The 15,385-nt window shown below is 49.5% G+C and overlaps 1 protein-coding gene across 1 annotated transcript in view; it reads left to right on the forward strand.

Moving 5' to 3' along the window:
* The first annotated feature begins 979 nt into the window (after positions 1-979).
* The window catches only part of UBE2O (ubiquitin conjugating enzyme E2 O), a 66,109-nt gene continuing 51,703 nt past the window's right edge, over positions 980-15,385 (forward strand). The window contains exon 1 of the mRNA XM_080629071.1: positions 980-1,358. Within this exon, the coding sequence (XP_080485197.1) occupies positions 1,008-1,358 (351 nt within the window). The 5' untranslated portion in view covers positions 980-1,007. The remainder of the gene's footprint in view (positions 1,359-15,385) is intronic.

Genomic DNA, 15,385 nt, shown 5'->3' on the forward strand with positions numbered 1-15,385 from the left:
TTGAAAGGAGAACTGATCCAGCTGAGCAGAGTATCCTCGCATTTCGGATAGGGGGAGGGCAAGAGGGAAAGCACTGCCCTGCAGCTCCTGTTTCCTGCAGCAAAACAGGTCAGGCTAAGGATTCTGGCATTTTCCTGATATTCCAGACAATGCTGCACAGGTGGGGAGACCTAAGGAGCAAAGGATCTGTGGGTAAAGGACAGACAGTGATGGCTGATTTGGCTTCCATCAGCCCTTCACCAGCCAGAGCAGTGGAACCATCTCGAGAAACCATTTCTATTTCAAAATTCCCTGGAGACAGAGGAGGAAAAACCCCTTGGAGTCAATGAAGTAAAATAAAGTCAGTGACCAGGGACATGGGGATGGTGCAGTGCTACCCCCAGTGACTGAGGACACGGGGATGGTGCAGTGCAGCCCCCAATGGTCAGGGACACGGGGATGGTGTGGGGCTACCCTCAGTGACCGTGGACACGTGGATGGTGCAGTGCAGCGCTCAATGACAGGGGACACGGGGATGGTGCAGTGCTACCCCCAGTGACCAGGGGCAGGGGGATGATGCAGTGCTACCCCCGGTGACTGAGGACACGGGGTGATGCAGTGCAACCCTCAGTGACTGAGGATACACGGACGGTGCAGTGCAACTCTCAGTGACTGAGGACACGGGGATGGTGCAGTGCAACCCTCAATGATCGGGAACACCGGGATGGTGCAGTGTAGCCCCCCGATGACTGGGGACACGGGGATGGTGCGGTGCAACCTCCCGGTGACCGAGGACATGGCGCAGTCCAGCCTCCCCCAGTGACAGGGGACATGGTGCAGCCCAACCCCCCCCCCAAGTCCATGTCAGCACCCGCCCCCTCCCGCGCGGTGGGCGTGGTCTGGCGGTGGGCGTGGTCTCTCTTGGCCCCGCCTCCCAGCCCGTTACTTGCGCGCGGCCCGCGCCGCTCCGCCCCTCCCCTCCCCCGCCCGCCGAGGCGGCCGCGCGCTCTGCCGTGACTCCCGGCGCCATGGCGGACCTGCCCGCTGAGGCGGCACCGGCCCCGGCTCCCGCCCTGCCGCTGCCGGCCCCGCCGGGCGGCTCGCAGCGCCTCCTCTTCTCGCACGACCTGGTGTCGGGCCGCTACCGCGGCTCCGTGCGCTTCGGCCTGGTGCGCCTCATCCACGGCGAGGACTCGGAGGAGGACTCCGATGAGGGCGGCCGTGGCACCGGCGGCGGCGCCGCCAGCTCGGGAGGCTCCGAGTCGGGGGGGCCCGGCACCGGCGGCGCGGAGGAGGGCCGCGCCAGCCCGCTGCGGCGGGGCTATGTGCGAGTGCAGTGGTACCCGGAGGGCATCAAGCAGCACGTCAAGGAGACCAAGGTAACCGGGGCGGCCGCGGGCTCCGCCGGCTCCCGCCGACGTGGGGGCTGGCGCGGCCTCTGCGCCCGCGTGTGGCCCGCACTGGGGGGCCAGGCTCCGCCTTGGAGGCCTCCCGGGGCAGGGGCCTGCGCGGGCTGCCGGTGTCTGCTCTCCCCTCCCCTGCTCTTCGGTCCGCGGGCTGTGGTGTCCGCTGCTCCGGAGCCCCCCGCCGAAGGGGGTTTGCGTCTTTCCTTGCTTTACCCCGTCCCTGCCCGGTGTGGAGCCGCGGCCTGAGCAGGGAAGGTGGACGGGGTCCTCCAGAGGTTGAAATCCTGATCCCTTTCCCTTCCTTCATCGCGCTCCTTCTGGAAGGCCGGCGTGAACGCTGCTGCTGCCCTTTGCTGGTGGCAGAGCACGGTTGAGGTGCTGGGATTTAATCATAGAATCGTATCCTAGAATGGTTTAGGTTGGAAGGGACCTTAAAGCTCATCCCGTTCCAACCCCTCTGCCACAGGCAGGGGCACCTTCTGCTGTTTAGTGGCATAGAGAGAGGCCTGCCTGTGAAGGTGGTTAGTGTGAGCTTCCAGACCCCTCATGCTGGGAATGTGGGCCGGTATCTCTGCCTTTATGGATGGTGTCGTCATTGCCTGTTTTCAGGGAGTCAACAGCTGAATAGGGAAACCTCGACGTGGGGTTTCCCCATTCAGATTTCAGCGGGGAGTAATTGTGGTCTGGATCTGCCCTTGTTGACGTGAGCAGGTACCCCCCGCCGCTGAGCCATGCGTAAATCTGTGACCTCTTAATTCCATCTGAAGAGCCACAAGGTGTAGGTGGGTGTGTGTCAGAACATTCCCACTTCCCAAAGTTCGCTTGGTGTACACTGACTGACAGTACAGAGACAAAAGCGAGCGAGGGGGCACTGTAATATAACACAAAGGGGCCTGCCAGGAATGGGCGTTGCACTGAGCAAAACAGGCCTGCACTGTCCTTGCAGTGGGTCCTGGCCCTCGTCTGGGGTGGCAGGCGAGCTGGGAGGCTTCTGGTATGGTGTGTGCTTTGCTGGTGCAGAAATGGCCTTGTGCACTGAAGGAGAGAGGGAAGAGCAAGAGGAAGAAAGGTGTGTTGCAGTCCTACAGGCATCAGTGGGATTGCAAGTGCTAACGGAATGAGCTAAATTTAGGTGGTAGTGTCATTGCACACGTGACCGGTTGGAGATAAGGAAAATGAAAACAGGTATTCAGAAAAGACACTGCCACGTGATGGGTTTCTACCTTGGGAAAAGAAAAGTCTTCTTTCTCTAAAGAGCCACAATTCAGTCACTGCAGCTTTCCAGTGAAATCTTTGTGTGCTGTTGCAGCAAGGATTTGTCCCAGGGTGAGTGTGGTTTAAGCACCTAAACAAAGCCACCTAGGAGTTGTTACTGGGTTCTCAGATCCAGGAGTGTTAGCTCTGACTTCTGTCGCTTGGTAACTGAACCTTTTCCAGTGTTAGGAAAAGCTAGACTGGGAAGGATCAAAAATCAAAGACAGTTATGGGAATAAACTGTCTTTCCTCTTCATGGTAGTTCTCCTCTGGTGTAGGCATCTCTACCACTTTAACCTGCAGAGAAGTCTCCTGAGTGCTTGAGGAATTGAGGTGTACTTGTATTGATTTTTCCATCTGGAAAGCTGCCCGCTAACAAAATTGAGAGGCATTGTGTGCCATCTGCACTGCAGCTTGGGGTTGCTAAAAACAAACCTGATGCCATTGGAAACATGTTATGGGACTTACCATTTTGTGGTTGTAATCAGGGTTTTTGGCTGTCTGCTGACCCAGCCCCCTTTGGGTTACACTGATGTGTAAGAACCAGCCAGGTAAGCCTGATGCGCTGCTTGTTGTCTGTGCCGGAAGGGGTACAGACTGTGGGCACTAAATGGCTGTCCTGAGCCTAAAGTTTGTTGCCTTTTGGGTGCTGTTGCCCGCTGTTACCTGCAGGTGCTTCTTTTAGTGTCTTTGACTCTTAGCATCTTTGACTGTGAGGCTCTTGTTTGACATCCTTAATGTTGACTTGTGGTGGTCACAGCTAAGCCATAGATTCGAGAGGGTGCTTGTTTCATCCTTGTATTTTCCTGAGCGCTTAATTCTGAAATGGGTAGAGGTGCTCGTGGTGCCAGGGCTTCCACTAGCCCCATCTTGTGCCATCGTGTGTGTGGTTTGTGTGTTAGGTTCATTCCCGCCGCTCCCCTGTTTGTCAAGCTCCTGAAGATCTATAAGCCCTGGTGTATGGATTGGATAGAGTTGAGTGTTGTTATTTGAGGGTAGTGAAACACCTTCAGCTTCCAGTGCAAAGGTTAAAAGCAGCTTTCTGTACCCAGTTACAACCCTGAGCTTTCCTGGCTTTAAACTCTGGGCCAGTTACATGTTGTTTTTCAGCTAGGGAATAAGTAGGCCAGTCACTCTTACTGGTGCTTCTAGAAGTTCAGTGCTTGCTGTTGCTCTTTCCTGTTGGAGGTGGTAGGCGCTTAAACCCCAGCACACCATAACTGATGTTAATAGGTAATAAAACTTTGTCTTGAAGAGAGCTCGCGGTCAGTACAAAAGCCCCACCAGCTCCTGCTGTACTAAGTGGTACATCTGAGTGCACTCCTGCCTTTGGTTCCTGTGTTGATAGTCATGAACACTATCATTGACAATAATGTGGATTTACCCTCTGGCTCCTTATGCTCCTTTCTTGCCTTCCATGAGCCCTGTTTAAAACACTGAGAAAGCATTGTTGCTGAATATTGTAAAACCCAAGCAGTCCTGGAAGGAGCAAGCTTCCCTTTACAAGTGTATTTGCCATCCATGTCTTTTCTGACCCAGCAAACCTGAAGAGCAGTTCCTCTGAGTGGTTAAAGCCTTGTCTCTTGTCTTCACGGTACTCTTGGGTGCGATTACAACACAGGTTGTGAAATGCTGTGACCTGGTGTGAGCACTTAGGGCTTTCTCTAACATGCTAGCAGGAGCACTTGAGCCCAGCTGAATGTTAATTCAGGATTTCTCAGCTGCAGGTTAGCTTTCCTGCTGCATGCTTGAGCTGCCTTTGGGAACCTCACAAAGATGCTGGGATGGATTGGGTGTTAGTAATGCTCATAGGGTGCTTTAAAATGCTGCTCCTCTTCCTCCTGCCTCTCACCCGAAAGCGTGTGAGCTCTCTGCCGCCTTTCCTGTTCACAAAGCCTGTGCAAGGCAGCCTCTGCAGCTGGGGAAATGGAGAGTGCAGGTGTTGTGTTTCAGCACCTTATCTACAGGCCTTCAGCCAAGCTCCTGGCCTCCAAGATCCCTGCTCTGTGTCCACCCTGGGAGGGGATGCTGGCACTGGTGGCTTGGTGTGATGCTGTGGTACACACACAGTGCTGATGGGTTTACATGTAGGGACCTTACAGGGCCCCAGGGTTGCTCTAAGTGTCAAAGTACAATTCTGTTGATTTTTTTTAGCAGCCTTTTGTTTTCAAGGTCCAGGATACAGCTTGGTTTGAGTGGCTCTGACTGTGTTCAGCTTTGCTTTGGAGGCAGATTCAGACTGTCAGTGCTCCTCAGACACAACCCAGTGGCTGATGGCTTGTTAGCTGAAATTATCTGATGTTATTTCTGTGGATTCAACTCTGCTTCGTCCCACACAGCCCTTCTGTCCCTTTTTTTTCACTGCTAGAATTTCTTGACCTCAAATACTGAGTCATGAATATAAGATTGCAGAAGTTTCTGAAGACTTTATACTCGCATCATTTCAAGGTTTTCATGAGTAGCTTGTTTCTTGTCTGAGTTGTGCCATGTAGTTACTGCTGTGACCTGGACTTTTCAGCTGTGATCTTCCTGTGCTTATACATAGGAGAAGGAAATAAATCTTTCACTGAAGGTCCGTGTTTTCCTTCTCCGTCCCTTTGCAGACCCTCTCGGCCCTCGTTGCTGAGATCCCAGCCCACACTCTTCAGATGTTAATCCTACCCAGTGAATCTGTGGGAACTATCAGCAGTGGAGGGATGAAAACAGCCCAAAAATCTTCCATTATCCAACCTGGCAAGAGGTTCTCTCTCTGGAAGTACAGTGATGCAGCATGAGTGCTTTGCAGGTCAGGAGAGAGAGCTCTGCCTTGCATAGGCAGGATCCTTTTCAAGAGCCATGAGGAGGTGCTGGTCACAGCCCAGAACTCCAGTTTCATTGCAGCACACAAATTCCATGCTCATAAACTGTTAAGACTGGGGTTTACTGCGTGAGGAAGCTGTATGTAACCCTCTTCTTGCATCTGACATTTCAGTTAGTTTCCCAGGGGGGTTCTTTGGAACCACCTGATGTTTGTAGCCATTAGAGACAGGAGGCAAGAAAAGGCTTACTGGAATTTTTTGCACTTCTGTATAAAATAGAACCACTTTAATGGGTGACCTTTCCATCCTGTGAGTGTCTGTTGCAAGGTTACTTACCCTCGAGTCGATTCCCCATTTTGCTTTGATTTGTTTGACTTTTCCAATATAGACTTGGGGATCATCATGAATATTTTACTGCAAAAGCAGACTCCTGCACAACTCATGGGCTGGAAATCTCAGGAGTACTAAATAGTGTATGAATACAGCACTAAATACTGCAGGGAGGGTTGGTTTGTGTACTGTGTGCAGAGTGAGTTGATCATTCAGGAGTTGCAAGCGGCCACCTGGGCTAAGCAATGAGTTAGAACTGTTCCAAGCCTGGACAGGAGGCTTGTTTTTAGAAGGATAAAACCTGTCCCCAGGCAGCAGGTTTTGTGGCACGATCTCTTCCAATGTGCTTGTATAGCTCCAAAAAAAGAAACCAAAGTAATAATGCTCTTAGGACCAGTAAACAAACTAATGTGCACTAAAAGCTTTAGCAGGAATCGATCAAAGCCCGTGACAGGCTTTGAAATACCTGGTGAGTGAGGCATTTACTGCAGCATTCCCATACAAGCTCTTCCTTCACTGCTGTGCTGCAGCTCCAATGCAGGCTGTTGCAAAGAAGCAGCTTTAAGCAGTTCTATCCAGTTACCTTTTTTTGGCTGAATGTTCTTCATTGCAGTTAAATGCAGAAGCTTGGACAGTTGCTTTTGGGGGCCAGGTTTTTCTTACAGCAGCTGCCTTCAGCTCCTCTCTTCAGAGGAAAGACACTTTGTAATGTTTAGCATCTGTGTTGGTGCTGGGAAATAACTGTGAAGCTAAAAGCCTCTTCTCACTTGAGTCTTTGACTATTTAATTACTTGGGGGATTTCAGAGGCTCAGAAGGTGATGGCACCTTCCTGAATGCTACTAAGGAAAAACCTGCCTCGTTGTTTCCACTCTCCTGTTACCTCCTAGAGGGTTCTGCTGAGTTTTGGACCAAAGGGGTTGTTGTAAGCACAGGAGCTGATGCTTTAATCTGGAAGCTTTGAACTTGCTTTTAAGGTTGTCAGTCCTGAGTTTCCTGGTACTGAGAGATGCGAGATGATAGCTTTGCTGTCTTCATTTTATGTAGTGCTCAGAGCACTTGACCTGTAACTCGGTTCAGGCTCTTTGCGTAGCTGGGGCGTGCCACTCCTGAGACCTTTAGAGCTATGGCAAGGTAGGTGAATGCTAACTCCATCTTCTGGAAGAACAAAAACCCTCGCAGGGAGACTCCATGGGAATCTTTGGGCTTTTTTTTCCCATTTGCTGTTGGCTGTTTCATTGCTAAGGAGATCTGTGCATGTTTGTGTCTGAAACCAAGATATTCTGCTGGCTTCATTTGTGAAGTTTCAGTTTCACCTCAACACGAGGAAGAACTTCTTTACGCTGAGGGTGGCAGAGCCCTGGAACAGGCTGCCCGGGAGGGTTGTGGAGTCCTCTTCGGCAGACATTCCGGAGCCACCATGGCCATGTTCCTGTGTGACCTGCTCTGGATAGCCCTGCCTTGGCAGGGGTTGGACTGGATGATCCCCAGAGGTCCCTCTGACCCTGATGGTTCTGGGGTTGTGTGGAGTTAAACTTCAGCAAAAGCCAGTTTCTGTTAATGGCAAGGTCCTGGGACTGGGTAGGGGATTTACCTTTGACAGCTATGGATAAGGTTTCTTCCTCTCTGAATGTTGTGTTTCTGTGAAGGCAGCAGACTACATAGGGGGGGTAGAGCAATAATGAGTGTAAAGGGTGATGAGCAGCATCAAATGCTATGAAAAACATGTGGTTTTGTTAGTGGAGGTGGTGGGGATTACTGATGACTGTAATAGCTGCTTTCAGATGTGCCTAGGTTTCAAGTTGACAGGTATCCTCTTAGTTTTAGAGCTGCTCTTGGTGTGAGCTGAATGAATTGCATGGAGGATCCTGTGCCTGCTGTGGGGAGCCAGAGCACACGCAGCCCGACTTCATGCAGGTTGGGGTGTTGTGTTTCTTGATAGGAAGCATCTCTCATTGTGCACTTCAGGATTAGTCTTGGTTACCTTGTACATTTGACTGCACATCTGGCAAAAAAAGCGAGCTATGGAGTTATGTCTGCTGTGCTTTCTGCTTTGGGAAGTGCTTGGGCTGGGCACTGGAAGTGGCCCAGGTGGAAACTGTGAGCATTTAATGGGCTGAAATCTTGAGAGTGTGGTGTAGATGCAAACAAATACATTGATGGTGGATAGGACTTGAGAGCTTTATGTTGGATGTGTGCTTGTCAGGAGAGGTAAAGGGAAGTACAGGTGATATTACATTTGTCTTCTGCCCTTAATTGTGTAGGGTTTAAAGCAACTCAATGGAGAGAGATCCAATAAGCACTTGCAGATGGAATTCTTCCCTCTTATAGAATGACATGTAGATTGGGGCCAGGAACCTGGGCTGAGAGTAATCAGATTTTAAGACTAAGAAATCTGTACCTTTCTACACTGGATTTTGCTTTTTGAGCTGCTTTTTTAAAGGAATGACATCACCATTATGCTTTGTTCATCCTCTCTGTCAGTTGGGTACGTGCTGCACTAGAGAAGCTCTGTGGTTGTGGAGGAGTTTGCACTGCGGTTCAGGTTATGGGGAAGACTTAAGCTAAACAAGCATTGGTGCCTGTATGCTGTAAGCTACTAACCTGCTGGTCTAAATGGATAGCTGAGATGTGTGGAAGTGTTGTCTAGAGCAGGCTAGTTTTTGGGTTTGTTTTGGGCTTGCTCCATTAGCCTCTGGCATGGGGCAGAAGATGGCTTGGGAGTATAAGGGGAGTAAAAGGAAGCCAAGATACAAACTGCTTGTTTTGCACACATGCCAAGATCACAGAATCCCAGACTGGTTTGGGTTGGAAGGGACCTTAAAGCTCATCCAGTTCCAACCCCTGCCACGGGCAGGGACACCTTCCACTGGAGCAGCTTGCTCCAAGCCCCTGTGTCCAACCTGGCCTTGAACACTGCCAGGGATGGGGCAGCCCCAGCTTCTCTGGGCACCCTGTGCCAGCGCCTCAGCACCCTCACAGGGAAGAGCTTCTGCCTAAGAGCTCATCTCAGTGTCCCCTCTGGCAGGGTTAAAGCCATTCCCCTTGTCCCAAAGGCGGGACACATCAAGCTACGTCTTAAATAATTTGCCCCGTTTTTCAAGGGGGTTGAACAACCAGCTCCCTGCTGGGGAGGTACACTGGGTGCCATAGGTAGGCTGCTTTAATTGCAGAGCCGAATGACTTCCCCCTGCTTTTGCCATTGTCTTTAAAATCATGACCTCTGTTTCTTCCTTCAAGAGCTGGTGCTGTAACTCTTTGTGAAAGGAATGGGCAGTGTGAAGGCTGTTGGTCAGAGGTGAGACCAAGGGCTTGCAGCAAGCAAGGAGAAGCCAGGAGCACTTGCTATCTTACCAAAGCTTTCAGACCAAGGAGAAGCTGAATTCCCAGGAGTAAATTTGAAACAAGGAAACCTTGCTCGGCTTGCATGGTATCACTTCACAGCCTCTGGTTACAGTCTCTCCAGCCTTGCCCTTTGTCCATGAAGCAGCACTGCTTTTGTACAGTAACATTGTACCATATGGTTCTGCATTCAGCACACATCAGACCCAGCCCGGTGGTTTGGCTTTACCACTGGCTGTAAAGCTATTAAGCTTTTCTGCTTGTGAGGGAGGGGTTTGGAGGCTCACAACTGAAGAGGCTGTTTCATCACCAGCTGGGAAGATCAGGAGCTTAAGGCCTTTAACTGTGTTTCTTTGCCCAAAGCTGGGAGTTCCTGGTGCATCATCCCAGTTGAAGTGACTGGGTGCAGTTTTCATTTGTCAGTGATGGTGAAGCCTCTGCTTAGTGGAATGCACTGATACTGGGAGAACTGGAGTTAGTTCTGTCATGATCGATGTATTTTTTTACCTGCTTTTGAAAGGATCTAACTTCTTGGAGAATAAAAGCATTTTGCTTTATGAATCATTTTGGTTGTAAGAAACAGTTATGCTTCTCTGCTGATAAGGACACTTAGCGAGTAAGTAGCAGTTTTCATCTTCAAAGAGATAAAAAGGCTCTGATGTGGCAGTGCCTCTTTGGCTGTAAGTGTTGGAAAGGTGGCAGAAACTTCCCTCTTAGGTTACTCTGGGTAGTGCCAGGCCCTGATGGTGCTTTCCTGGGGTGTGCTCAGTGCTTTCTCTATCTGAGCCTTTCTGATCAGGGCTGGAGAGCATGAGTTGTCTGCTTGGTGGAAAAGCTTTTGACCCTCCTCAGTGGAGTTACGGCTACAGTCTTCTTTCTGGGCAAGCTATTCTCACCTCAAACTATAATGCGTTGGTTATTTGGCATACGTGTAAAGTATGATGCTTGGAAACCAGAAGACATGCTGTATCTCTTTCTATTGAGGAGCTTGAGTTTGATTTGGTTTTACTCGTGTGAATAGCTATCGAGTAATCTAGTATTGGTGAAAGTTGGTTTTTAGGTCTAAATCTAGTGAGCTGTGGGTCTTGGGAGGCAAGGGTAGAAATGTAGTCAGTGAAGACCTGTAGAAGGTGGCTGTTAATTTAGTTCATAGCAGTGTTTCTAGAACTCAGTGGGTGTTGCAGGCCTCTTGGCTCAAGAGAACATTGATAAAGAGCTAGCCCTAGATCTCAGTCCTCAGTGAAATAGTTGGCAGCAGCCACACTGAAACACGGTTGGAATTGAGCAGTGCTATGGTCTCCAAGGAGCCTCTGTATTGCCCTTCATGTAGCTTTACTCCATGTGCACTGATGGCCACTTCTGCCTTACCTGCTGCTGGGGAGGGGTGGGAGGTCTCAGCTCTGCAGTGTGGGGCTTGTCTCTGATGGCTGGTGCTGGTCTCTGCCTTGGCACCTTTGCAGTGCTGGAGGGGAGTGTGCGTGGGGCACTGCTTGCTGTTGCTCGGAGTTGACCAGGCCTCCAGCAAGGCTCTGCTTGTCCTTTGGCTTTGCCCTTCTGTCTGCTGTTGAGGATGACAGTTGGGTTTTCTGCTTGGAAGGTGGGTTATGTGTCTAATCCAAGTGAATAATTCGCATGGCTGTTGCAAGAAAGATTCATGCTTCTGTTCAGCGCCTGAGTCCAAGTTCCTTGAAACAGCTTTAGTCTAGAGGCAAAATAGCCACATCTTCTAAATTTAGAGTTACTACAGTTGTGTAACAGGCTGGAAATGGTACATAATGAGCTGCATCCTCATATCTGTGTCCTTAGCACATGTGGCTTCTGTCAGAAGCCTGTTCTCTCTCCTTGTGCCACAGGTTGTAAAAGCTGCTGGGGTTTCCCATGCTGAAGTACAACCTTGTCTTAGTGAATTGCCTGTGGGTTTCAGTTTAAAGCAGAAAATGGGAGTGGGGGAGAGGCAGGAATCTCCATCCTTCCTGGAAAACCTCTGCGTTTGGTTGTTTCATTTTAGAGCCTGCAGATGTGGATGAGTCATTTGTAAGAGGTGGGCTGGCCAACGCTGTGTGTGGGAAGCTCTTCCTAAGGAGGTGTAGTAGTACATGGTTTCTTCCTTGAGGTATATTTAATGCCGTTTGCGACTGAACATGGATTTACCCTGACTGTGGAAGCGTTCTAAGCTGGAGGAAAGTCCACGGCATGAAGCAAACTGCTTAACGGATGAAGCAAACTGGTTCCTAGACTACGCACCTCTGTATATTCCTGGAATAAGGAAAGAAGAGAGCACCTTGCCGAATTACGGAGCAGGGAAGGTGACACTGCAGAGAAAGAACCAGAATTCCCGGCTGCTTCCATTAGGAAGAAACTTGAGGGGTTTTAAGTCCATCATCCTCGTGTGTCAGTGTTCTGAGGTCTCGCCCTGTGTGTAACAATTGGACAGTCACGTGCAGTGTTACTGCCTCGGTAACTGCCCTTTCACCCCGAACATCCGAGCTGTGGAGCTGACTTGGCTGGTTTGCCCTTTTGCCTCTGGGGCTGGAAACTTCCTCTGTTTGGTTTTGTGTGGGTTTGGGGATTGTGCTGGGACGTGACAGAGAATTTGGTTCACAAACAAAACCTTCCCTGTAATGATAAAGCAAAGTGCTAAGTGCACGGCGCCTCTGCTCTAATGAAATGTGTGCTGGGCAGGCACGACCTGGGATCACTCCTGAGCACTCCTAGGTACTGCTGAGGGCACCCTGAGCAGGCCCCTGCTGTCACATCAGGGAAGGTCTGTCAGAAAGAGTTAACTGTTTGCTTGGATGCCTTGAGTTAGGAAGCTGTCCCACTCTTGAGGAGCAGATGTGTAATTTCCAGCATGAACATGCAGGCAGTTTACACCCTTCTCTTGCTAAAAGCAAACCTGGCTCCTAAGTAGCTTCTTGTCTTTACAAATGTGCTTTTATGTGGTGAAGCACAACCATTTTCTCCCTTTCACATGCTTTCTAGATCAGAATTGGCTCTGACTGCCCTGCTCAGCCTCGAGTACCTTGTTGAATGGTATTAATGTTTCCTTCCTGAGGCTGCTTTTATCTGAGCCCAAGTGTTAGATGAAAACTTAACACTTCCCGTATCATGCACTCTTTGGATTTCACAGGAGGATTAGTGATCTGCTCTCGTGTTTCTTGTTTTGGTGCGGATCTTAGAGCAAGATTAATAATTTATAGGGGGGAAAGAATCACAAATATGGAAACTGATGTGGTCATCGTAATGCATGTGTAAAATCTTCAATTGGAGGAGTCTGTTTTTCCTCCAGTGTTGACACTTTGAGATCTGGAAGAAATCCAGGCTGAGTTGCTGGCTTCCTCCTAGTTGTGCTGTGTGGATGTTTATTTCTGCTATTCTCAGTAATATAATTTCATAGAATCCCAGCCTGGTTTATGTTGGAAAGGACCTTGAAGCTCATCCAGTTCCAGCCCCTGCCACGGGCAGGGACCCCTTCCACTGGAGCAGCTTGCTCCAAGCCCCTGTGTCCAACCTGGCCTTGAACACTGCCAGGGATGGGGCAGCCACAGCTTCTCTGGGCACCCTGTGCCAGCGCCTCAGCACCCTCACAGGGAAGAGCTTCTGCCTTACATCTAACCTGAACTTCCCCTGTTTCAGTTTGAACCCATCACCCCTTGTTCTCTCCCTCCAGTCCCTGGTGAAGAGTCCCTCATTTAATACGAGATCACCATCCACGGATACTGGTTACCATTTAGAATCTATCTTCTCTTGCACAAGGGTTACAATAATTGAGTTGCATTATGTCTTAGTGTAGCGAATGGAGCCTGAGTGTGTGTTGCACTAATTCTGTGTATTCTGCTGTTTAATTGGCATTGGGGTGCAAACACACAATGTGTATTCACACCTAATGTGTGTATCTCACGAGGATGCTTTGGCTTCTTTTGTTTCTGCCCCATGCAGTTGTTTTCAGATTAGCATATGTACAACCATGCAAGCAAGGCAGTTTTGTAGAGAAGATACTCTTATCTGAAGCCTCCCATAGCTGGCACACTTGCTGTGAAATGAGCACACACTGTAAAAGCTGTTTTCTTTTTCCCTTTAGCAGTTGTGGAGATGGTTGGAAGCTGATGGGGAGCCCCTACATGTTGGGCTTGACAGCCTGCATTTGACCTTCTTGGCCACCATCCGTTAGGTAGTCCCATCTCATCACCCGCCCTACCTCTGAGAGTTACTGTTGAGTGCACTTTACTGCCCGTGGTGACTGACATGAACCTAGACTTGTGATAATGGAATGAATCTCTCCTGACCTGCCATTGGTGTTTGCTGTCAGGAGAGCTGTGGTGAGAAATGAAGGGACTGAACAGAGCAGCTTTTAAAGGTGGTGTTTGTAGGACAGATTCCTGGCTTCCAGCTCGTGTACCTGCTTCTCTAAATGACTGTTGTGCCCTTAATGCTGCAGAGGGTGAGCATGCGGAGGGGCAACAAACTCAGGGGGGAAAGCTCTTGCTTTCCACAACTTGGCTCTTTACAACTGCTTAGTAGAGTTTGGCAAGCCATTCTGTAGCAGCACTTCTGAGCAATGCTCTGCACCTCCTGCTCCTGTGGAAGAATCCTGTTGATGCAAAGATGGCAGCGAACCCAACACCCAAGGAGCTGGAGAGTCCAAGGGAGTGGTTTTGGAAAGCAGCTGAAGAAATCCTTATGAAATGCCCTTCGTTCTTGTTGGCGCTGCTAACTTTGCTGCGGTTGGGTTCAGACTGCTGCAGTGCTGGCAGTGGAGGTGTAAAACAGAAGATGAAGGATCAGACACAGAGTGATGTTGGTAGCATCATTGTCCAACCTGTGTGTACTCCTGAGCATGGCAGAAAAGACACCAAATTGCAGTTCTTGAGTGCTGGCTTGGCTCTAGCTAGTCCCTGCTGTGCTGTAAGAGGATGGGGTGCATTACTGCTGCTGTAGGCAGAAGTTTGGTGTGATAACAGGGCTTTCATAGTTCTTTCTTTCAGTTTTATGCCATTTTATTGCTTCAGAGGCCCTTAAGTGTTCATGGCCCTTTAGTGTTAAGTGTAATCTCTTTGATTAAGTTTAGCTTTCTTCTCATACCAGTCTCAGGTGCCTCAAAGATCCTTTCTCCCCACACATTTATCCTCCCATCCCTTATCTTTGCTATTTTCATTTTCCCCTGGGAGTTCAGTTACTCAGAGCAGTAGCATGTTTGTTGTTCTTCAGAGAGTGGTCCATCCCTGTGCTGGGTTGCATCTGACCAGAGGGGTGATGTTGAGCTGGGTTTTAGGTTTTCCTGCCAGTGCACAACCACTGGTATGTGAGCTAAAAGGGCATTTTCCTCACTTAGTTGCTGTAGGGTATTTGAAATGAAGCAGGGTTCTCTGTGTTCTGAGGAAAAGCAAAACAAATGGTGTTTATGTTGCCATGTAGAAATGAGGCTCCAGTGGGAGCACCACAAGGTTAGTAGGGGTATGTGTATAGCTGGTGCTGCTCCTTGCAGCTTAGCCTCATCCCAGCAGTGCTTTTATCTTGTGCTTTCAAGAGGAGAAGGTACCTGTCATGTTCAACTACACCCAGATTTAGCAAAGTGGCAAATCTCCATTAGAGACCAGGAAGAGCTTTTAATCAGAAATGACAGGTGTGGTCTGTGATTTGCACCCAGGCCTCGAGTGCTGGGTGAAATTACCTTTCTTGACACCCACCTTGCTATAAATAGCTGTTTTAACTGGAGGCACATGTCACTTGGGTGAAACCTGAGTGATGGGGGGAATGCATGTCTCTGAGCAGAGGCATTGTCTTGCTTTATCGGAGGTATTGAAAGCTGCACATCTCTGCCAAGCGATGCTGTAATGGTGAGGCAGCTATTGATCAGAGCTGGGCTCTCAAGTGTTTTGAAGCTGTAATAGTGTCTTGAATCATCCTGGTGCTCCATTCACAAAAGCTGCTGCTGCTGTTAGTGTCACACTGATAGATCTGTATTGGTTTTATCCCACCTGACTTCCCCATCATAAGTGATTTATACTTTTTTCCAAGAAACTCCATACTTTTTCAGTTCCCTACTTTTGTGCACATCACAAAGGGGTGGTTTTCCTGTTACTAAGTGTTGTCTGAGTGCCCAGACTGTTGGTAACATGTAGCAATATGCTTTTTGGTGCAGTGTTGGAGTATCTCCACAATCCTCTCTTTATAATTGTCCTCTTTCAGAGGAAGCTGTAGTTACTCCCCTGCTTGAAGCGTTTATCCATCACACGCCATCTCTGCACCGTTGCTGTAGGACTTGGCTTCTGATGCTG

The sequence above is a fragment of the Psittacula echo genome (genome assembly GCF_963264785.1).
Source record: "Psittacula echo genome assembly, chromosome: 14".
Taxonomy (NCBI): domain Eukaryota; kingdom Metazoa; phylum Chordata; class Aves; order Psittaciformes; family Psittacidae; genus Psittacula; species Psittacula echo.